This window comes from Neolamprologus brichardi, chromosome 4, assembly GCF_056152115.1.
Source record: "Neolamprologus brichardi isolate AB-2024 chromosome 4, ASM5615211v1, whole genome shotgun sequence".
Classification (NCBI taxonomy): domain Eukaryota; kingdom Metazoa; phylum Chordata; class Actinopteri; order Cichliformes; family Cichlidae; genus Neolamprologus; species Neolamprologus brichardi.
The window spans coordinates 626,320-651,090 of NC_142107.1; the positions used below are offsets into that span (position 1 = coordinate 626,320).

Here is a 24,771-nt window from a genome sequence, read left to right on the forward strand (position 1 = left end):
TCTTGAAACAACTGCTCGCTTGAATCAACTGTCTGTTTACAGGAAGAGGGTCCTAATGCGATTGGTTAAAAGTTTACATTTATTTCAGGAATGAATGCATGACATGTTTGCACATTTGACTTCTTTTTATCTCCCTCCTAGAGCCAGCTGTTCCTTCAGAAAGTACAATCTCTAACCTGTATCAAAACATTGGTAGGTGAATTTTTCATGTTCTGAAATTAATTATGATGTGTACCATACTAAAATGTGCAGACTTAGCTCAAAATGAAGGATGGCTTCTACAAGTAATGTTAATGAATATGAAGGAATTAGTTTTTAGCAACTAATTACAAAATATCCAGATGCACCTCAGTAAAAAAACCCAACGCAACAAGCAAAAAAAAAAAAAACGCCACAACTTTGCAGTGTGCAATGATGAAAATGAATATAATTTGCTGAAGTAATAGTTTGTTAAAGTATTTAAATTAGTGTGTGACAAAAATTGTCCAAGATGAGCCGTAAATATCAACAGGATTACAAAATACCTTTTAAGATGAAAGATGTGAAGATGGTGTGTATTATGGTGTAGAGATGGCACTATACCACTTTATGTCCGACACAATACCGATATCATAAATTTAGATATCTGCCGATACCGATATGAATCCGATAAAATATTTTTTAATCAATAAAACTGTTTTTTTAATATCTTGCTGCATTTTGTATAAGTTCATACTCAAGTTTTAAAAAAAAAACCACTAAAGCTATTTGGTTATACCTGTATGCAAAAAATACACTGCACCCAAATTATTTCATAGTTCAGCAATACTGATCAATCTAATAAACTTAAACCTGCACCATCCTCCCTATTCTGGTATTTTAAACAGTACTTAGCAGAAAAATTTTGCAACCTAACTAATAGGGTTGCCAACTCCCAGCAACAAAAAAAAAACATAGGGAGCCATCCCCCACCCTCCACCTCATGATGCTTAATCAACGTAATCAACTTTAATTCGATGCAGTGTGAAAGAAATTGCACAGAAATAAATTATTTTCAAGAATAATTAAATAGATTCAACATCTCTCTTCAACAGAATTGCAGACTGCACAGATGGTACCTTCTCAAAGGAAAAAGTACTGTAGCTTACTAGGGTATATTAGACTTTATAGTTACTATATACAGTAATGGACTTCTATACATTTTACATCAGATAAAAAACTTTGGGTGTAAGATTCAGATAATTATTTATTAAAAGCTAGACATTTTAAATGAGAATAAGAAAGAAAAGTATGTCTTTGTGCCCCCCTTTCCCTGTTAATGGCCTAACTGCCGCCCTGGCTAAACTTTGCTAGACCCGCCCCTGCACAGTTACCAGCCGTCAGCTACGTAGAAAAGGATCCTGGTGTGGAAAGTAATATTAAATAAAATCTAACAGCAGTTTATCAAGCTTAAACATGCTGCTGTTGTTTAGCCGCTGGTTTCCTCTTTCTGGTGCAAAGTGGGCCAAAAACAAACAAGAGAGCAAAGTCGATCAGCTGATCATTGATCAGTTTCATGATTGCAGTAGCAACAGGAGAGGGAGGGAGAGACAAGGGGCAGTCGCTCCATATATCAGTTGTTAAGCTTAACGTGGGAATGCTTTACTAACATTCAGAGATGAACTTACACACTTGCTTTACTTCTCGCTGGGATAACTTTCTCGGAGATGAAATGCCGGTTTGGTAGCGAGGCTCCAAATGTTTAACCAGACCGCCGACAGGTCTCACACACCACAGCCGCTGAGTTACGCCGTGTCGCAAGCTTTGTGAGATGCTTTCCTGATATTTAATGGATCGGATTACATTTTTTTTTATTTCTCTCCGATATCCGATCCAGTAATTTAGGTCAGTATCAGACTGATACGTAATATCGGATCGGTCCATCCCTATTATGGTGTATTAGGGCCAGGTTTTTATGTATAATAATTATTTGTAAAATGTGTGATTTAAACAAAATATATATATCTTGGGATCTGCTGAAATCCTGAATGCTGAAATGCTGAAAATTGGAAGCAACCTTTGAATCTTATTAGCTCAGAACTGAATAAAATATTTTTTAAAAATGTGACATAAATTACCAGTAAAATTTGAATAAGACAAAAGTAAGGGATAAATTAAATATTAGGATGCACAGTAGGATTGTACACGACTAGTTGACTAGATATCTGATCGTTGTTATGGTCACACATACTAGTTGTTTAATCTCATTGTTAATTTTCACTGATGGTCAGTTTGGGTAAATAGCTGTGTCATAAATGTTATGCAGCTGTCTGCCACCAGATAAAGCATTGTTGTTGAAAAGTCTGATCTTTTTGTTAACACTATTGTTGTTAGTTATTTTAAAGACAAAACAATGAGAATGCGGATAGAAGCCGATATGAGCTTTTTTAAAGGTGGATGGGCTCTCCCTTGGCAATAGTGTGAGGAGTTGAGTGATTCAGGAGGGGCCCCAAGTAGAGCTGCTACTCCACCACATCAAAAAAGCCAGCTGAGGCAGTCACATCCTAGGTAAGGTGTTCAGGCTGGCCATGTCCCACCGAGGGGATAGATACAGGACATGCTTGAGAGAAATTATGTCTCTCGGTTGGCCTGGGAACTCCACATAAGGTGGAGAAGGTTGCTAGAGAGACGGAAGTCTTGTCGTGACACTTTCCATTCGCAAGTTATTAGTTGTTTGGATATGAATTTGTCATATTTCAACTTTTTTTGTAACATATTAAACACTGATTTGTTTTAATGTTCTTCTTCTTTGTTTGTTTGGAATATAACGTGGAATATTCATAATGCACGATGCGAGGTGCCACACAGGTAAGTGGCATGAGTCATTATTGAAGGATGTGATTAGTGACCCCCAACATGAAGATGGTTTTGTGTGTTCCACGGGCTAGTTTTCAGGCGGCTTTTGCCTCCTGGTAGGGTCTTCCATGGCAAATTGGTCCTGGGTGAGGGGCCAGACAAAGAGCATTACAGAAGACCCGTATGAGTGTAAGACCAAGGGAACCGTTCCCCCTGCCCAGGATGGAGTTACCGGACCCCCAACCTGGAGCCAAGCCTGTGTAGGGTAGCTGAGGGAGAGCGCCTGGTGGCCGGGTGCAGCCTGAAGAAGGGACATGGGTCCACACTCCTGTATGCTTACCACCTGCAGGACGCTCTTTCCCTTCCTCTCTGGTGGGGAAAGAGCCTGAGCTAGTGTGTGAGGTTGAGAGATAATGACTAGATATAGTTGGACTCACCTCAACACAGGATTTAGGCTCTGGAACCAGTCTCCTGAAGAGGGCTGGACTATGTCCCAGTCTGGAGTTGCCCTTTGTGAGAGGCAGTGGGCTCGGGTGGGTATCTTGGTATCCCCTCACCTTGCTGCCTGTATATTGGAGGTTTGTCCAGTGGACAAGGGGGTTAGCTCATTTATGCACCAAATGACAGTTCACAGTACCCGGCCTTGAAAACCCTTGGTGGGGTGCTTGAGAGTGCTTCACCTGGGGACTTAGTGAGACCTGAGGGAGGGGCGTGATTGAGAGGAATGGCCTGCCTAATCTGAACCTGAGTGATGTTCTGTTACTGGACTCTTGTGCAAAGCACATTTTGTCCATAACGAATACCGTGTTAGAACCTAAAGGTGTCCATGAGTACATGTGGCACCAGGACACTCTTGGACACTTGGGTGTCCAAGAGAGGGGCTGAGCTGAGCTGTCAACTGATCAGCATCCTCCCCCACCACTGATGTTGAGTTGGATTAGGTGGTGGGGGAGGATGCTGGACAGACCTGGCACATCTAAACATATAGTGAGGGTGGTCTGGGAATGCCTAGCAGAGGCCCTGGTCCCGAGATCTTCAATTTGCACCTTAGGCAGAGCTTCTAAAGGGAGAGGTTGCATTCCAAGGGAGACTAGGGACATTGAGTTCAAATGAATCATGTGCAGCACCTCTGTTGCTGAGGCTGCTGGGCTGGGCTGCAGCCACAAACCACCTGTCATGGTGGTAACCGGATGGTGGACACTGGACCACACTGTGTATAGTGCAGAAGTTCACATAGCTCGATGACAGAGTGGAGTGCTCCTGACTTCAAATAAGTATATTGTTAGACAGTAAACGGAATACTTTGCGGACCTTCTTAATCCCAGTGATATATAATAGAGAAAGTAGAGGAGAAGGATGAGGAAGGTGACTCATCCATCACTGAGGCAGCTCCTTGGTGGCAGAACACCTATCGCATTAAAAAATTCTACTGACTTCACCAGCAAACAAAAATCCAGATGAATTCATGGTGTCTCACTTTTTACTTGTATAACCACAACCGAGGCAGTGCAGACTGTCAAATAAAGGCAAATACAGCAAGACAGCTCCTTACACAACACACCAGCTTTATCCCTGATCAGATCACACTGTAAGCCCTCTGGCTTACTGCCACATATTTTAAGTACAAGGATTTCTATAGACAAAAGCATGAATGTGCCATGGGCTCCCCACTACGACCCACTATATCGAACCTTTACATTAGAGGAAGCTCTTGGCTCTTTCAAAGTGATAACACCTAGCGACTGATACAGATAGTTGGATGATATTTGGGTCAAAACCTGTGCTGTTCACATCAACTCAGTGGAAATAAAAAGTTCACCTTGAAAGATACAAAAGATAATAGTTTTCTGTTTCTGGCTTGTGCTGTTGGATTTGACGAGGATGGAAGGCTCAACACAAGTACTTGACAAAACTCCCTAAAAAGAAAAAGCTACGGGAAATAGTTATATACTGTGCAATGCAGCAAGGAGTGCACAGACCTCAACACTGGAGAAACAACAGCAGCCAGATAGCAAAACATAGGAGAGCTACCTTGACAGGACAAGGCTCAGCTCTACACCTAGACTCAAAGGATAAAGGTCACTCACTTGAGGACACCACTGTTCATGTTTTGTAAGACAGATGGTTTGAAAGAGAAGTTCACATAGTTCGCATGACAGGGTGTTCTCACCTGAAACTTTTGGTGGTAATAAACCACACCTTTTTTCACACTTTGGCTCATGTGATGGCACACTTGATTAATAGTGGGTCCATGACTTCATTCTAGTCTTTTTCGTAAATTGTGGTTATTTGTGGCAACTTGATCAAATGGTCAATAAGATTTAAAACACGTGGAGGCTGATTGGCTTTCATAAGGCTGGAAAGAAAATGACTCGGAGAGAGTGATGTTGACAGAATTGAGTTTGACAGCGTGGGAAAGTAAAAGCACAAAAAAATAACATAAAATCACAGTCTAATACAGATGCAGTGAACATTTAGTGTTCTGCTAATGAGCTCTATGGGCATATGTGTGTGTGTGTGAGAGAGAGAGACTTCCTTTTTGTATGTTTGTATAACTGTAGTTATAGTCAGTGTGGGTTACTTTGGTTCCAGGGTGTGGTGTCGCCGATTCCACCCATCTCCAGGGCTTCTCTGCAGGATGTTCTGGGTTCTCTCATGCTGTCTATTGTACGTGGGGCCAAGCTTCTGCCCATCTTCCTCTCTACTCTTTCCCCAGCCCTCTCTGTCCTCCCTTTTCTTGTTTTGATTTTCTTCTAACTATTAATCAATCACCATTTCCCTTCACCTACATCAGCTCAACAGTCTTCATTGGCTAATGGATGGACCACTTCTTCTTAATTGTTTATGTTATCAACAACTCAGGCATGTTCTTTGAGGTACTTCAGAGAATGCCTCTCTACACTCGAGTTGTTGCATTTGGAAAAAAATAATTGAGTCATGCACCCGTGCCTTTACTTGGCACTTAAATACATGTCGATGTAAGAGTACTGATGTTACTAGAACTATAACTTTTTTCAGTCCACTAAGCTTGCAGAAATAAGTAGTAAATAAGGTATTTCTTCAGCTGTTAAATATGATGTATAATCCTCAGTTATGAGGTTGTTGTCAGGAGTTTACATATAAATTTGGGCTTTTAATTATTTCTTTGAACTGTTCTTTTTTCATGATGGGAGATTATGCAGCATACAACTTTAATAATTTGGGTGCACAAGTTTTAATCGGAGATTTCCTCTAATCAAAAGTGCACATAAGGGCTCAGAAGATATATGCATACACATAAATATTAGGGGTGCAACGATACACAAAATTCATGGTTCGGTTCGGTTCGATACTTTGGTGTCACGGTTCGATATTTTTTCGATAAAAAAAAAAAGTTCATGCCTTTTTAATTTGTCATTTATTAAATTTTCTCGGCACATTCTGCACCAAATCTCTGTGCGTTCATCATTTGTTTGAAGCCAGCTCACCTCCTGCAACCACTTTTCGGAGAATATGCGCTTCTTTTGTGGTTCGGACTCCTTCTGACATTTCTTTGGAGGTGGAGGAACATCACAGTAATTGCTTAAAGGAGCTTGCTTCTTCGACATCTTTAAGAGTTCTAAACAAATGTCTGTCCTCCTCCTGAAAATCTTATGTACGCAAACACGCGTTGCAACTTCTTATCTTGTGCGCGTTTTTTATTTTGACAGCGAATGCGCACCTGATGACCACTTATGTGCAGCCCTGGTTATTTAGCTCGTCATATTGCAGCCACAGAAATTCGTTTGTCCATGAAACCATAAAGCTGCACTTTCTTTTTGCCTTATAGTCTGATTTGTCATAACTTTTCTGTTTTGTGGTAAGCTTTTCTTTGGCTGTCACTTCTTCACGCTGACCTGTCTTATTTGGCTCAGCAGAACTAAAATATATATCCTGCTGCTTTTACACACGCACTCACTTAACGCTCAGCGATTCTCTGCGCGATCAACCTCTCACATGTTTAAGCTGCGGGAGATTTCACTTGTCATGTTTGCATAGTAAGCTAACGATTGATAAGACGATGTCAGAGGAATTGGTGCGCAAATTATCATCACTCACCAATCAGTGCTGTCGCTCTCTATACACAGTTCACGCGATTGCAAAGTGAAAGCAAAAAACAAGCGCAAATTCAAACGCGATTTCAATATGTCACATATTGATAGTGGCTCACCGATGCCAATGACATAACTACCCAGCTACATTTCCGAAAGAATGCAAAAGCATTGACATATATTTTTTCTTCCTACGATAGGCCGACGGGCAGGGCAGTGATAGATTTTGGTAGCCCGACTGGAAAAATCGCTACCCCCAGGACGTCGGGCTAGCGATTTTGCGAGCCCTGTATCTGATTGAGGAATCACTCATCTTTGGAAAAGAGAGTTTATTACAGAGAAATGGCTCTTTCCAAAATAAAAACTATACTATACGCTTCTTCTGGGCTATATTCTCAGCAGCATATTAAACATATCAGGTCCCCATAAGGAGAATCATGTGCTAACGGCTGTCTAAATGACTCGGGTAAAGTTTGTAGCATGCCTGCTTGTTGTTTTTCTCTACTTCCACTTGTTTTTGCACTAGGATGATGTCGGCGTAAATGTGCAGTCATATTTGTTGTGTTCCCACTAGTGCTGTCAGCGTAAATCTCGTTGAAATGACGTTAACGCCACAACACGGCAAATCTCCGTTAACAAGCTACCGCGGATCACCCCGTGCGTGGGGCTGGACGGCCAACACGTTAACGAGCTAACTGCGCTAACACACTAGTTCCCACCCATGTAATTGAGCATTGCGTGGCACATCCAACATACTGTTTTACTTTAGTCCATGATGCGCTTACCTTCAGGGTCATACTTCACATGAAAACCAAAATAGTTCCAAACGCCAGATCTGAATGAGGGTGCGGGAGGTTCAATTTGCCATGTTGCAGCGAGAGCTTAACTTCTGTCTTGCTAGCTTGCCCTGTGCTCAGTGAATCTGTGTTCGACTACTCCGCCTAGGCTGCACTGTCGAGCTCAGATACACTGAGCGCTCAACACAGACAGCATCGTCAGAAGGAAAGTTGATAAAATAAATTAAAAATTTTGTATTGTTCGATACATATGCATACCGAACCGAAAGCACTGTATCGAACGGTTCAATATCGATACGAGTATCGTTGCACCCCTAATAAATATGTCATTTTAATGGCTTGGTTTTCTGGCAAAGACCCAGCTTTTAAGTATAATGGACAAATCTGAGGTCAGGGCATTAGAAAGGCCAGAAGCTTAATATTAGCCTGCTTTGGTTATTCCAAAAACAGTTTTGATATGAGTTTGGGATCACTATCCTGTTGGAACACCCTAGTGTGTAAGTTTCAATTGTCTAGCTGTTGATTGGAGTCAAGTTGAAGATTTTCGAGGTAGGCCCCCTTTCTTCATTATTCAGCTGACTTTGTGCAATGTAATCAGTACCACTAGCAGCAGAATAGCCCCAGACCCTCATACTGCTTGAGAGTTGGTTCAATGTTTTTAGTTTTGAAAGCCTTACCTTTGTCCTTCTAAACCTTGGGGTTGCTGTAGAGCAAGTAAGGTGTGTGAATATTAGGTAAAAGGCACTTAGGTGTAGAAAAAAGTTCTTTTATGAATAGGTCTGAATGAGGCATGTTGCATAAAGGACTGAGATGAATTCTACTACTTACTAACATTCTCAGAGCTTTCCTTGAGGCATCCTTGGTTTTGCAATATGATAGCTATTATTGTTTAAAAGAAGATACAAGCTGAGAACAAAACCCTATCTACTTACTGCCCCTAGTTTGGAGGTGTGACAAACTTGGATAATATAAAAATGAATGGCCAGTTCTGCCAGATTGAAGGGGTTCACCCATGCCTTGAAATTTCACTTGGATAAAAGAACAATGTGTCTTTAACAACCCAAGCATATTTGAACTAATTATGACCCTTACATCAAAAGCAGAAACAGTAACCTTCATTTCAGTTCAGTTCCCAGGCATGATGCTTGCCTTAACCTATCAACTGAATGTCACTGTCTTTGTGTTTTAGCAAAAGATGACATGTACTACGTGCTGTTTTGCTGAGATCAACTGTCTGTTTAATTGAACTCTGGCTAGTCCACTAAGCTTGTCTCTAACATTAAACACGCATGTAGTGTTATATTCTCAGAACTGCTTTGTCCAGCTGCACAGTTCAGACTTTTAAAAAACGGTTTTACAGTGATATTGGAGCAATGTAAATGCTCGGAGTTCTATAATGATCATTTGATGGCAACCATGGACCAGTGGTTCTACTTGACCTGAAGGGAACTGTTTAAGTTCTCATTAGAACTAGTTGCCCTGAAGCAGTGGTCCCCAACCCCCAGGCCACGGACCGGTACCGGTCCATGAGTTGTTTGATACTGGGCCGCAAGAATTGAAGCTCGGGTGTTCATTAACTTGGTTTCCCTGGGTCTTTTCCCGTGTTGTCGTTGTGTGTCTTATTTTGAAAGAAATATTTGCGCGTTAGCCTCCCCGGGAAAGTCTATGCCAGGGTGCTGGAAAGGAGAGTTCGTCCGCTAGTGGAACCTTGGATACAGGAGGAACAATGCAGTTTTCGTCCTGGTCGCGGAACACTGGACCAGCTCTTCATCCTCTCGAGGATACTTGAGGGTGCATGGGAGTTTGCCCAACCAGTCTACATGTGTTTTGTGGACTTGGAGAAGGCATTCGACCGTGTCCCTCGGGGTGTCCTGTGGGAGGTGTTGCGGGAGTATGGGGTGTCTGGCCCATTGCTACGGGCCATTCAATCCCTATACAACCGTTGCAAGAGCTTGGTTCGCATTGCCGGCAATAAGTCGGACTCGTTTCCGGTGGGTGATGGGCTCCGCCAGGGCTGCCCTTTGTCACCGGTTCTGTTCATAATTTTTATGGACAGGATTTCTAGGCGCAGCCAAGTGGCGGAGGGCTTTCGCTTTGGTGGCCTCAGAATCTCATCTCTGATCTTTGCGGATGATGTGGTTCTGTTGGCTTCATCGGGTGAGGGCCTCCAGCTCGCACTGGAGCGGTTCTCAGCCGAGTGTGAAGCAGCGGGAATGAGGATCAGCACCTCCAAATCTGAGGCCATGGTTCTCAGCCGGAAAAGGGTGGAGTGCCCACTCCGGGTCGGGGATGAGTTCCTGCCCCAAGTGGAGGAGTTCAAGTATCTCGGGGTCTTGTTCACGAGTGATGGGAGAAGGGAGCCGGAGATCGACAGACGGATTGGGGCTGCAGCTGCAGTAATGCAGACGCTGCACCGGTCCGTCGTGGTGAAGAGGGAGCTGAGTGTAAAAGCGAAGCTCTCAATTTACCGGTCGATCTACGTCCCTACCCTCACCTATGGCCACGAGCTGTGGGTAGTGACCGAAAGGACGAGATCGCGGATACAAGCGGCGGAAATGAGCTTCCTCCGAAGGGTGGCTGGCCTCTCCCTTAGAGATAGGGTGAGAAGTTCGGCCATCCGGGAGGGGCTCAGAGTAGAGCCGCTGCTGCTCCACATCGAAAGGAGCCAGCTGAGGTGGTTTGGGCATCTGACAAGGATGCCCCCTCGGCGCCTCCTGGGTGAGGTGTTCCAGGCATGTCCCACCGGGAGGAGGCCCCGGGGCAGACCCAGGACACGCTGGAGAGATTATATCTCTCGGCTGGCCTGGGAACGCCTTGGTGTTCCCCCGGACGAGCTGGAGGAGGTGGCTGGGGAGAGGGAGGTCTGGGCCTCTTTGCTTAGGCTGCTGCCCCCGCGACCCGGCCGGATAAAGCGGATGAAGATGAAGAAGATGGATATTTGCGCGTTACCATAGCAACCAGAGAGCATTAAGGGGCAGAGAGGAGGATGTTACTCTCAATGTTGTTGGTGCATTTTTAGGAGGACGCTGCTAATAAAGTTACACAATTACACAGTGAATTGACGTTTATTATTATATTTACAAAATACCACAGTTTTCGTCTTGGTCCTATCATTTTATTTTGTTGTATGTATCCACGGCACCGTAAAGGCTGGTCCGTGAAAATATTGTCTGACATTAAACCGGTCCGTGGTGCAAAAAAGGTTGGGGACCGCTGATCTAAAGGGAGCCAATGCATTTATATGCAAAACATCTCCTTAGGATGTTTTGCATATAAACTACTTTTTTGGACCAAGCCGTCAGCAAACACTAAAAGCTGAGTGTTTCAGTCCATCTTATATTTTTTTTATTCATTGGTTTAGTATACATCCATTCATGATGGCATCATGTTTCCAGTTAAAACTAGCTGGCATCAAGTTAAACCAACATTTAACCAGTTCTTTATTGGTCAAAGTGTTCGTTTAGTGGCCAGTTTATTTGACCAGCTAAATCCTCTAAGCTGGAGCTTTGATTTGGCTGCTTCATACTGTGAGACAAGGACTCACTTTACCACCACCATACAGAGAAACTTGATAAGTAATACAGAACCTCTATGTCCATCCATTACCACAGACATAATACATTCAGAAACCATGGACACCAAGCGTTGATGCTTAAATATGTGTTTACACTGCACCCTTTCATTTTATGTTAACTGTTTCTCCATGTTAAAAAGGTACGATGTGAGTAAGGATGCCTGACCTGTATCTTTGTTTGTCCTACAGGTTGAGGATGAATCAGACTCTCCTGTGGTGCTATTCAAATTTAACCAAGAAGAAAATACTGGTAAGACTTTCATGCTCTCAAAATGCAAAAATAAATCAGAAGTTTTATTAAAGACTAAGGATAAGATAAGACAGTATTTAAGACAGCTGAATAATTATGAAACTTGAGCACAGCAAGGCAAATATTGCCAGCCAATGACGTCATCATTTCTTCTACTTGCTGGTGTAGACCTGCTGCACCAATCTTCTTCTGTCCTCCAAAATGTTGCCCTATGTTTTAATAAACTACAACGCTATGTAACTCTTGAACTTGCGATACTGTAAAATGTCTTGACCCACCTCTTCTTATTTCTTTATATTTTGATAGCCAATTAGGAAGTAGTTGGAGCAATTTATTATAACAGTTCAAAAGATAGAAAAACATAGAAATACACTAAATAAGGCAAAACAGAACTCTCTATAACTCTCTTGCTATTTTGTAATGTCTTTAATTAATCTTCAGGACTTTTTGAAGTCTGGTATTCAAAGGTGTTTTTTGCCTTTATTCTGTGTGAATTAGATTTAACAAGGTGCTGATGGCCAAAGGAAAACTGTGAAAGCCTGCTCAACACCACTTTAAAAAATAGAACAAAGTTTCCCTCATTCAAAGCATACAGTCTTTACATGCATTGTTGCTCTTGCAAAGAATCAACTATCAAAATGAAAATGACTGAGATGTGACATCCAAACAATAAGATCACCATACACAGATACTGATCTCACTTCCTTCTGTATTGTGTGTTTAGCATCCAGTGAGAGTTTCTGTGCTGGAGAAAAAGAGGTCCTTGATGCCTTCAACAGATGGGTGAGTGTTTTTCTTTTTTTAACATGTACTGTAGTTTGCACATTTGCATCTATGCTAGTCAAAGCTGCTCCAATCTACTATCCCATGTAAGTGTCTAAAACATCAGTTAAAACAGAAAATGTGAACGGTGACATGGAAATGTTGTGTCCATCATGCACTCACTGAACACTTTGCTATAACTGGGTTGGACCCCTGTTTCTTTAAATCTTCGAGAATGAAATTGAACAAGATGCTGTAAACATTCCTCAGAGTTCTCGACATCACACAGTTGTTGCAGCCTTTTCTGATGCACATCTATGATGACACATCCCAGATGTGTTCTATTTATGGAGGTCATCTCAGTACAGTGGACTCATTGATATATTTGAAACCAATTTCAGATGATTTGAGCTTTGACACAACCTATAAGACTATGGATACACTGTGGTCATCATGGACCACAAATGGTAAAGAGCAAATGGACTGGTTCTTACATAGGACTTTTCTACTCTACCCGAGCACTGAAGCGCTCAAATTTGGCAACACCCATATTGACTACAACTGTGCATTTAAACAATGTTCAGTTGTCTTACCTACAAGTCACATTTTAACCACATATTCATATAGTGCTACACACTTTGAGCACTGTATCTACTTCACATCCACGGTCAATTTACAATCTCCAGTTAACATTCCAGAACGAAAGTGAAAGGCAGAGGTGGCAACAGTAAAGACATTCTGTACTTAAGTAGAAGTACAAATACTACTGTTAAAAACTACTCCAGTAAAAGCTGAATTAGTGATTGAACGTCTTTACATAAATAAAAGTAAAAAAGTACTAGGTGTGAAATATACTCAAAGTCAGAAAGTAGCTCTTTGGGGGAGGTTTCTATTTGTGCAAAGCTAACTGAACCTTGTCCTATATTAACTTCAAAAATATATTATTTTCTGTTACAACCCTAAAACTGGTTGTAATGGCTCAGTGTGGGGAAAAGAATCATCACTAACAATCATTTCTATTGTGAGCTCCAGTAGATTAGTCTGTGCTCTTTGTGTATGTTCACGACTTAATTCAACAACATATCAGCAGATGTTTCATGAGTTGTCCTGGCAGATCCATTACACTGACACTACACTGTTTATGATGGCTTTTTTTAACATAGTATAAAGTTGGTATCAAGGTGGAATTCAGTCAGTGGATCTAAGGATCATCAGCTAAAATTCATATTAATCTGCTACATTTGATGTAAACTAACTCTAACTGACCATGAATCCACAGTCACTGTGCACCAGTCACACACTGGGTTTTTTTGCAGGGGTTTTTTGCATCACAGTACAACAAACTAAACTGTTTATCCTGCACTAAACTATTATTAAGCAAGTATTTTCATGCAACCTTAAATAGCACAGTTAGTATAGCTTACTTTATTTTGCAGGATGTTTCACAATATGAAAATGTCACATGTGCAAACCCAGTATCTGATTTTAAAACATGAGGACTTGCATGTTGTAATGTTTGCATGCCTCAAGCATTAATGATGACACCTTCAGTATTTCTCAGTTCCATTCTTTAATTCTCAGGCTTGCAGCGGCAATACAGTCTGCAGCTCTAACTTGTTCCTCTACAATTTTTTGGTTCTTTTTTCTACTAACTTCCTTCCGCCTTACATTCGACCTTTTCAAAATAAAATATCTGTCACCTCCTCTTTCTTTTTTTTAAACAAACTTAGGTACTCAGTGAGGTGAATTATTAATCTAAACCTATAACAAATAAGCCTGACAAGATTACTGAACGTCCTTATTACTTAAGCTTCTCTACACCTAAACATCAATTGAACAGTACGGCATTTGCACAGATCTCTGACTAAACACTATCAACATTCAACACTAGAATCAAACGTGTTCACACAGCGTAACCTTTAACTGGTCACTCAGATATTCAAGTCTTAGATCTGATGTAATCAGACAGATGCATAGGTATGCATCTGTTAGATCTGACTGGGTATCTGGGCTTGTCTGTTAAGGCGGGGTCGACATGCCGTCCAGGTGGGGCATTTTCAAGTCCATGTCTGATTTTCTTGAAGAATGATGCATTCCTGACAATCGAGTGTCCATCCCTTGTAGCTGTAATTTCAGAACCCTTAACCTTGGTCACTTTGTAGGGTTTTACATTGTATGGTGTGGATAATTTGTTGTGCTTGGGTTGGCGATGCAGCACGGTGTCACCCAGAGTTAGTGAGTGTGGTTTGGCGTGACGGGTTGCATCTGCAATCACCTTCATCTTGATCTTTGCACTATCATCCCTTGCTCGCACTTCAGCATCTGAACACTTCCGTGGAGTGGTGTTGAAGAAGGGGAGTTTGGTGTATAGCTGGCGTTGAAACAATATTTCATCTGCTGAGCTCGCCGTTGTGCTATGAGGTGTAGATCTGTACTCACGAAGAAAGATGTTTAGTTGCTGTTTCTATGGTGTGCCCTGTGGCTCGGCAACTCTCAGTGCTTTGCCTAGGGTTCTCATACATCTCTCAGCAATGGCATTCGCCTGAGGCCAACAAGGTGTGATTTTGCGATGATGAAATCCTAGGTAGTCTGCAAACTGTGAAAAAGCCTCACTGCTAAAAGGAGAACACATGGAGAACACTTTGTCAATGACTGGGATAACAGAAGATGCTGATGTTGAGCGTACACTTTGAACGACTGGATACCGAGAATACTCGTCTGTGATGATGAGTAGATATTCCCCCGTAGGAAGCGGTCCGTAAAAATCTGTACTGACACTGTGCCAGGGTGTTTCGGGTAATGGTGACATCTGCAGAGGGTCGGTGTGTGTGACAGGTGTGCTAGCTTGGCATGGCAGACAGTTTTGAACTGCAGATTCTGCTTTCCGATCGATCTCTGGGAACCATACTTTGGTACGTAGCAGCGCTTTGGTCTTGACGATACCCTGGTGCCCTTCGTGTGCCAGTTGTATTGCTCTTTCTTGTAGGACAGTTGGAATAACTATCCTCGTGCCTCTGAGTATGAAGTCAGATGAGTCAGTTACTGTTAGTTCACTTTGAACATGTTTGAATGATTTCAAAACGTCAGCATGCTGGGATTTATCTGTTAGATGCCACGTGTTGTTCCTGATGTGACCGATGTAATTGGCCATGCCAGGTGTTTTTGGGTTGGGAGCGTGTCGAACTGCTGCAACCTTTTTAGGATCTGCTGAAACGCCACCTGTGGAGAAAATGAAACGTCATGGTCAGCCTGGTCCCTGCCAAAGACTATAATGTCACCACTGAGATTTCTGACTCTGTTCAGTCCTTGCAGCGTCTGATGAATAGCATTTTGGAACACTTCAGCTGCAGAAGAGACTCCGAAGCTCAGTCTTTTATATTGCTGAAGTCCCAGATGAGTAGTGAACGTTGTAATGTAGTGGTTGTCAGGGTGTAGTTCAAGTTGGTGGTAGCCTGCCCTGAGATCAAGTTTTGAGAACACCGTAGATCCATTCAGCTCATGGATTACATTATCAAGCGTGGGCGTGACATGTCGTTCTCATTCGATTGCAGTGTTTGCTTGTCTCATGTCCACACATATCCGTACTTCGTCTGGATTCTTTGGTTTTGGCAGTGTTACAATGGGTGAAACCCACGGTGTTGGTCCCGTAACCTTTTCAATAATGTCATCAGCTTCCAATTTCTAAAGTTCGTCCTCCACTTTCTGACGTAAATGAAAGGGAACACGTCGGTGAGTTTGACAGGGTGATTTTATGCCTGTGTTTATGTGCAGTTTCAAGTGAAACTGCACATGGAAAAGTTCTGGGTGTTGTTCTACTGGCTTGTGTGCAACAGAACGTTGAGACTGAGAAGAGACTGCAGTGACAATATGAAGGAGTCCTAAGTCTTTTGATGTTTCAAAACTTAAAATATTGAAACCTTCTTTAATGACAAAGAAGGAGCACTTAACTGTTTTGTCTTGTTTTTCCACACTGCACCTGAACGCATCACACACAGGGAGAGATGTAGATGAGTTGTATGGGTAAATCTTGATGTCTGTAGATGTTAACGTAGGATGTGGTGTGAGTTTGTTGTAGGTGGCTTCAGTTAAGCAGTTAGCAGTGGCCCCAGAGTCGATTAGTACCGGTATTTGGGTGCCCATTACTCTGACTTCAGTGTGTGGGAGTTTAGGATGTTGCGCTGTGTTCACCACATATACATAAGTGTCATCACTGCTGGAAATTTGCCCTGTCTCCACATGTTTTTTGTTTTAAATGTTATATACCTATGTGGTATGTGACTTTTGTTGCCATGATGCCAGGTCTCTCTTGGAAATGAGATTTTTAATCTCAATGAGATTTTTTACATGGATAATTAAAGGACTAATAATGTGCAGCGCTATCTGTTACTTGATGAACAGTTTGCTGTGGCAGGTTTTTCTTATACTTCTTTCCACAATGTGTCTCTTTTCTCTTTGAGCGACATTGCTTTGAATTTGCCACAAGCATTACAGATTTTGTCTGTAGCTGGGCAGCCTTGCTCATGAGGATACCTGCCTCCACAGTTTCGACAGCGGTTATTCGGCTGCCATGAGGGTGTCCATTTGTTTCTAGCTGTGGTGTCGCGTCCTGTTTTGTGCTGTACTTTGTTAACTGCAGCCGTCTTGTCAGCTTGTAGCTTGCAATTCAGACAACTCACATGCACGGCCATGATTTAATAGATCATCCAGCATTAAATCAGGTTCTCTGAGTGCTTTTCTACGCAGCTGTGATGATGTACAGCTTTGGATAATTTGTGTTTTAATCTCTGCAGTCATGTCTGCAAACTCACAGTTTTTGACTAAAATCTTCAGCCTGGTGTGATAGTTGTCCAACGTTTCACCTGATTCCTGCACCGTTTTCCTGAATAGATAAATCTGATACTGCACGTTTTTCTTGGGTACAAAGTATACCGACAGTTTCTGTTTTGTATCTGCGTACTTGTCACCCTCTGTTGCCAAAGTGTCGTAAACGTCATGCACTTCTTCACCAGCCACATGCAGCAATAATTCTCTTAACCTCGCGTCTCCAGTAATATTCATTGCTGTGGTGTAGTTTTCAAACGTCTGAAGTCATTTCGTCCACCGAGGTCCGACGGAACCGAGGTCGGTCTCTGTGTTTAAGGGTGGAAGTGGAGAAGCGTGTGCAGCCATGCTTGTGTCTCCTAAGCTCCGGTAGGGCAAATTCCTTCATCTTGCTTTGGTTGTAGCCTTTACTCTCATCGCCAATGTAATGTTTGCATGCCTCAAACATTAATGATGACACCTTCAGTATTTCTCAGCTCCATTCTTTAATTCTCAGGCTTGCAGCAGCAATACAGTCTGCAGCGCTAACTTGTTCCTTTAACGTTTTTTCGTTCTTTCTCTTACTAACTTCCTTCCACCTTACATTCGACCTTTTCAAAATAAAATATCTGTAAACATCACACATGTAAGCTTTAAAATTGCTGTTTATCAAATCCCACTGAGCAGGCCTTACCTCTCACATAAGCTCTCTCCTGTCCCGTCTTTCTTATCTGAGTGAAGTTGACTCTTTCTTTTCTCTCCCTGTGAAATACAGCAGCTGGACCTTTAGCTAGCAACACATACAAACTGCACACAAACAGTTTGTGCGTTTGCTGATGTTTGTTGAGCTGTAGAGAAATTGCATTTGAAATGATCTGACACTTAAAGAAAAGTCATTACCTTTATCCTCATTCCTCTTCAGTAGGACTCGCTAGATGCCAAAGTACCACAACCTCAATGTATGGACACCTGAGGTCGTTCCGGTGTGTGGCAAAACAAACGAACTCCCCTAAAATGTGTCAAACCAAAAGTAACGAGTCTGTTTTACGGAGTAGAAAGTACTGATATTTGTTTAAAAATGTAGGGAGCAAAAGTAAAATGTGGTCAGAAAAAAAATACTCATGTAAGTACAAATACCTGAAAACTTTACTTAAGTACAGTAACAAAGTATTTGTACTTTGTTAATTCCCACCTCTGGTGGACGGAAGCCAAAGGAACCTGTGGAGGCACAGAGGAAACGCACGACTCCACACAGAAAGGTCACTGAGAGATTTGAGGACACGGCACAACTGTGCCTCACATTAGTAATCAAAGCATGCCTGACACACTATTATAATGTATTTATACCATCAGTGATGCCAAGGATCAAGTTACTCACGATCTTTTGTGATTTTTACAGTTAAAACTGATCAGACCAGGCAACAATCGCCTGAAGGTGCTTTATATTGCAATGTAAAGACCTTACAATAGTACAGAGAAAACCCCAAAAGTGAGAAGAGCCCCTATTGGCAAACACTTGTTGACACTGGGAATGAAAAAACTGGATTTTAACAGTATGAAATCCCAAGCAGAGCCAGGCTCAGGGAGGGACAGCCATCTGCTGCAACACAGGAAGTCCCCAGCAGCCTAAGTCTGTTGGAGCATAAATAAGTGAGGATACATGGCCACCTGATCCAGCACTAACTATAAGCTTCAAGGGCCATCAAGAACAAACAGTTTAAGCCTAATCTTAAAAGTAAACATGGTCTCCTAAATCCAAACTGGGAGCTGGTTCCACAGAAGAGGGTCCTGAAAAAAACCAATCTACTTTTATATACCCCAAGAACCACCTTCACTTTCAGCCAGCAGCCAAAATGGGTGAAATCTGCTCTCTATTTCTAGTCCCTGACAGTACAGCAGCATTTTGAAGGCTTTTCAGGGGTTTAGCTTAGGACAGCCTGTAATGAATTACAGTAGTCCAGCCTAGAAGTAATAAATGCATGAACTAGTTTTTCAGCATCACTCTGAGACAGGATGTTTCTAATTTTAGAGCTGCAGCCATTTTTTGTTTTATATACAATATTGTCTAGCAACATTTTTTTTTAAAAGAAAAAGATTTTTCAATTTCTACATTTGATATTTTGTCTTTGTACCAGTTTACATTGTTTAAATTGTGAACTTGTCTAAACTGAACCTTTTCCCAAAGGTCCCTTGTCCTTTTTGTTTCTTCAGCAAACTGAATTATATATATGTATTTTGTTTCTATTTTTTTCTGTTGGGGTAGCTGGGTGAAGAGCTGGCTGAACTTGTTCCCACCAGTGGAATAGATGTGGTGGAGCTTGAAGACGAGGCCACCTGCGTACGCTTCAGCCCCCTCCTGACAGCTGCAGGTAACATGAACTCGTGTTCACGTTACAACATTCTGCTCTTACAATATACACTTCAATAAGGAAGGGGGGGGAGAACAATTAGAGAGCACATCAGATCTCAGTGGGGGAAAAATGCAGGCTGGATACCAGGGATGCCACATCATTTGATGAAACGGACATTTCAATAGTAATAGTTGGTGTTCAAGCTGCTGTTGCTATCCAGTAGAAGTCTGTGCCTCCCCAGATCATCACCGACCCACCACCAAACCGGTCATGATGAATGATGTCACATGCAGCATAACATGTGACACACAATACATATTTATGCAATGCTTTTATTTATGCAATGCCTAAACACTTTTTATCGGGTAGGGCTCGATTCACTAACTGTTCGATCAGCAGATAACTACCACCTGAGTAGTTAGGAGACATGCAACTCTCACTTCTCATTCCCTTCCAGTTCTGGGGACCCGGGAAGAGGATGTTGAGTCCATTGTGGAGAAAATGACAGAGCTGGTATTTGTAATGAGCTCCACAATGTCCCTCAGAGAAGACTTCAGAGAGGAAACACATAAACGTTCACCCTCACTCAGATACATAAACGAGTTCGCCTGGCCTGGACTGGGAGTTGTCCGGTAAGGGTGCATGCAGCTTACATGAAGTTCTTTACTTAATATGTTATTTGCATATTTATTAATTAGTAGTAGTAGTAATAATAGTGTCTTTGTCTGAACTGTACTGGAAACTTCATTAGTTTTGGATTTGAAGTACTGTACTGTTGTTACTTGCACCCTCATATCATGTTCACATTAATATAAATTTGAAGAAATGTAGACAATTTTTTGTTTCTGTTTATCTGTTTAAGTTGATTTCTTATAGTAATTGCTTGTGTGTGCCTGTGTGTGTGTGTGTTTTCTTTTACAAATCTTGCCATCTAGAAATTGTTGCAATTGGATGCACAAGCCATTATACAGAATAAAATCATTGGCATATATAGCACAGTCTTTTTACTGTAATGGAAAGTAGGAAGCCCTTTCTGCACATGAGTGTCCTGCATAAATTGGGTATTGACAAGCCGATACTACATTATTATTTATATAATATTCATATAATAAGTGCATACATTTTATTTTGGAAATGGGTAATGTAAAGGATCAAAACAAAGACGTAAAATGATTCAGTGCTATATAAAAAGCACTTAAATATAATATATTTAAATGATTATATTAGAGAAAGATAACCTGAGTAAATACAAAATATTGTTTTTAAATGATGATTTCCTTTATTGGCCCTTGCCCTGTGTAAAAAGACTAAAATCTCAAAATAACAACACATCGTGCGAATCATCCCACGAGCGCATCGACGACTTATCCAGGACGTCAAAAACCTGACAACCAGTTATCAGGTTCAGGAGGCAGTTATTTTTTCACAGAAGGCCAAGTAGATTTGGATTCTTTTGTTTAATAATTGAAACCATCATTTAAAAACTGCATTTTGTATTAACTCAAGTTATCATTGTTTGATATGAACATCTTTTTATTGATCTGAAACATGTAAGTATGACAAATACACAAAAAATGAGAAATCTGGAAAAACATTTTCACAGCCTGTATATCTTAGTTGTATCAAGACAGTGCATATGTTTGTTATTTTATACATGGATCAGTTTCCACTGACTAGTAAGTGACAAGGTGAGATGATTTGTTAGTCCTTGTAGGAACTTGACTGAAGTCCAACCGTAATTTAATGACTTGTAGAGACTGGCTGATACAGCATTTGTAAGACCCATTCCAATACAATACTGATGTTTGGTGATATATTGTCTTTTTTTGCTTTCAGACACACAAAGTAAATACATTTGTTGTGTGTAGTTATTTATTTTTTTACACTCCCCCCAACTCTGCTCAGATTGGTTGTAGTGTTTGTGCCAATCCAAAGAGCTGTTCTGCCAACAGTGAAGTTGCAGAGTGCCCTCGATGGGAAAACCATGCAATATCAACACTCATGACATGGATAAGGGGTGTTCTTCCATTTCCACTTTATTTTCAACTTTTCCTTAATCAGCTGTTACAAATCTCGATACTGATAAAGAAGCAAATAGCTAATGTTAAAATCAATTAAAGTCAGTGATATTAGTCTGCCAAAGTTGGTCACACTCTGACTGGACATAGTAAAGAAAGGGACATATGTATGCAGTTAAGGTCTATTGCCATTAAGGCAGAAAGCCGAGCATCGAGCCCAAGGAACTCTGTGGTGAGGCATTTCTTTGCACTGATCAATGGATATTGATGGATGAAGCCAGACAACCATATTTATTAAAATTCCTTCATCTTATTATGTCCTAATTTGCTGTTGTTCCATAGCACTAGCATAGCAGACATGAGAAGGAAGGAAGCTCAGTGTCACAAAACTAAAGCCTTTATCTGTTTAATTAGTTAAATTATCATCACTCTAAGAGAAACTATCAATGTTGCATATTTAATTTCTGTCTTTTGGTCTTTAGCAGTATTCTCAAATTGTCACAAGATCTGTTTGTTTTCAGTAGTTTTCACACTTGTGGATGTGATTGATGCTGTGATGTTCAGGTATGAGATGCAGGCTAATGGAATGGATGAGGACAGGAAGAAGCAGGAGCAGGAGAAAATTAACACTGAGCTACTCAAGAAACTGCAAGACCTTGACACTGACATCCTGTTTTCCACTGGTGGGTACCTCTACTTATCTGAGAGGCTTTTGGAAAAAACAAACAAACACTGTTTTAACCATTTCTGTTGTTCTTTCCTCTGTTTCTGTTTGTTTCATTTCTCAGGCCCTGAGTTCGTGACAGAGCAGGGCTGCATTTTTGTGGGAATGGTGACAGATGATGTTGATGTTTCAGACCTGGTGGATACAATAGCTGCCCTGGGCAGGGACATAGAGGAGAGCGGGAAGGTAAGTCCTGCTTTCAGTTTGCAGAATATTTGAAAATCTTTAGATGGCGTTTGCAGTTAATAACTTGTTCCCAGTTTGGATTCAGTTGTTACTATATTGTTGGCAAAGCTGCTAATCTGTTTACATTAGTTTAACCATAGCTCTGCAGCTAGCTATAAGGTAGCACACTATTGTTTGTCAACTAACACAAACTGACTAACCATCTAAATATCTCTGATATTTCTGCCTTATTTTATATCTGAAGTTATAGCAGTGTTATATCTTTTTTATTTGCATTACTTTTTGTTCACTGATTTTAATAGATTTTTAAAAATCTGAACCATTTTTATCTCTGTTGTAACTCTCTACTTGTTTGCTTTTGGGAACTGAAGGAGCATTTGGCTAATGATACTTGATTTAATGAAGTGACAAATCTAAAAAGTGACAAATTTACTGAAATAAAGTGATCTCTTGCTTTTCAAAGCGGTTTCACAAAACCCTTGCCTGTTTGCATCTATCCTTTACATTACTGCCATCTTCTTGGCTGTTGTCACTGAAAGCTGCACTTCTTTTGTCTGTCTCCTGTTAACAATGATTTCAGCTGGGCAAGCTGAGAAGCCAGCAGCTTTTTTCTGGGGCTTTGCACATGCATGTGTGAATAGACCTCTGGTCTTTGAGGGTAAACTAGCTTGTATGCTCTTACCATCTGCACAGATTAGCATATATGAGAAATCACTTAACTGAGTGAATTTAATAAACTTAACCAGTGTTCTGACAACACTCCATCTCTATTCTTCATCAGTATTTTTCATCTCCCTTTATCGATATTAATAGTGCATATAATGCAGCAGGTGCAGGCTTTTTTTGTTGTCAAATTTTATATCCAACTGTACCGAAGTGGCACACGCCTTACATCCTTGAGTTTACCTCTTTCATCTGGTTTAAAGCCAAAGAAATCCCAAATTGGTGCTTTGTATTTTTTTGGCAGCTAGTTTGGACTTGTTCTGCGTTCTAAACACGCAAATCAGTCTGTGCACGATTACATTGCTCCGCCCATCAGAAAGGTACCTGCATGAATGTACCCTATCATTTATTTACGGAGCCCCGCAGGGGACATGGGAGAAAAAAGAAAATTAAGACGGACTTTTGCGAGATCTCGCAAAAACTTTTGCGAGATATCGCAAAACAAACTCGGGATCTCGCAAAAGTTTTGCGAGATCTCGCAAAACTTTTATCCGCATTCTTCGGAGGCCGCCAGCCCGAAGCCGACCGGGAGGTCGAGGCACGATGTGCCGGGAAAGCGGTGTTCCTTCCGGCTGTAGTAGGTCTCGACCTCCCGTTAGCTTCGAGATAGTGGGTGTCAGATCTCCGAAAACGTCGGAGCACTTTTGCAAATATGTGATGTCTTGTATCTGACGTTTACACAACTACATTCACACCTCAAAATATCTTAAAAGTGTATTTTGTGACCCAGAAAGAGTAATATTACAACTAAGTAGCTGCCGCCATTGTTGGAATTCAACTTTTTGCGAGATCTCGCAAAAGTTTTGTGAGATCCCAAGTTTGTTTTGCGAGATCTCGCAAAAGTCCGTCTTAATGTTTTTTTTCTCCCATGTCCCCTGCGGGGCTCCGTATGTTCTAACGTTTGAGTCTAAGGTTTATTTTTTAGCACTTGACGACTCTTTCTTTTTGCTTCTCATCCGTCAATACTCTGCATACTTTTTCACGTGATTCCGTTTATTTTGAAAATTCTCAACAGGATCTTGAGCTTTATTGTGAGAGGTTTATGTGGAAAATAAACAAGCGGACATGCGGTGGTGTTACCATCGTTGTTACTAACGACAACCCATAAAAACAGCTTGTCCGTCCGTAGTGTGGTTATATTAAATATAAGAAAAAGAGAGAACTTTAAGAAATTAATATAGCCACTACAGTGACCATCAAAACGATGAAAAAAATATTGCCGTAAACAGTTTATTTTGTGACACCACGAAACAAACGATAGCGTAAAATGAAACGATAGACGTTTTTATATTGTCATCCGATATATATCGTTATATCGAACAGCCGTAGTTGATATAAATAAATATGATATAAATATCCAAGAATTCAAAAATTAATTTACTTAAGTTAGAGCTACATTCAAAGTTAATAAGATTGTTGCCTAGGGAAACTCTCATCTGGAATTTATGAAGGGTTATTGCTAATACTTTTATAACAACATGTCAAAATAGCTGGTACGAGTTATACTCCAGGTTTGGCTGATTCTTCATTAATTACATTTACGTTTATAAAGCAGTGATTCTTTTCTGCTTAGTTGCTGCAGAACATGACAGAGGTGGTGAGGAAAGGCATCCTGGAGGCAGAGCTGCAGCTGCAAAAGGCTAATGAGGAGAAACTCGTGGAGGAGGTGTGTGTGTCTGTGTGCGCACGTGCATGTTTGTAG

At 41.2% G+C, this 24,771-nt stretch overlaps 1 protein-coding gene across 3 annotated transcripts in view; it reads left to right on the plus strand.

The window, feature by feature from the left end:
- The window catches only part of pdxdc1 (pyridoxal-dependent decarboxylase domain containing 1), a 45,028-nt gene that overhangs the window by 12,881 nt on the left and 7,376 nt on the right, over positions 1-24,771 (plus strand). For 2 of the 3 annotated variants that reach the window (XM_006805018.3, XM_006805019.3), the window contains exons 13-20: positions 142-192; positions 11,445-11,505; positions 12,230-12,288; positions 19,331-19,436; positions 19,876-20,050; positions 22,001-22,119; positions 22,225-22,346; positions 24,643-24,735. In XM_006805018.3, coding sequence (XP_006805081.1) covers positions 142-192; positions 11,445-11,505; positions 12,230-12,288; positions 19,331-19,436; positions 19,876-20,050; positions 22,001-22,119; positions 22,225-22,346; positions 24,643-24,735 — 786 coding nt within the window. Of the gene's footprint in view, positions 1-141; positions 193-5,406; positions 5,482-11,444; positions 11,506-12,229; positions 12,289-19,330; positions 19,437-19,875; positions 20,051-22,000; positions 22,120-22,224; positions 22,347-24,642; positions 24,736-24,771 lie in introns of all 3 variants that reach the window. The other variant, XM_087839566.1, reaches the window with a different exon arrangement.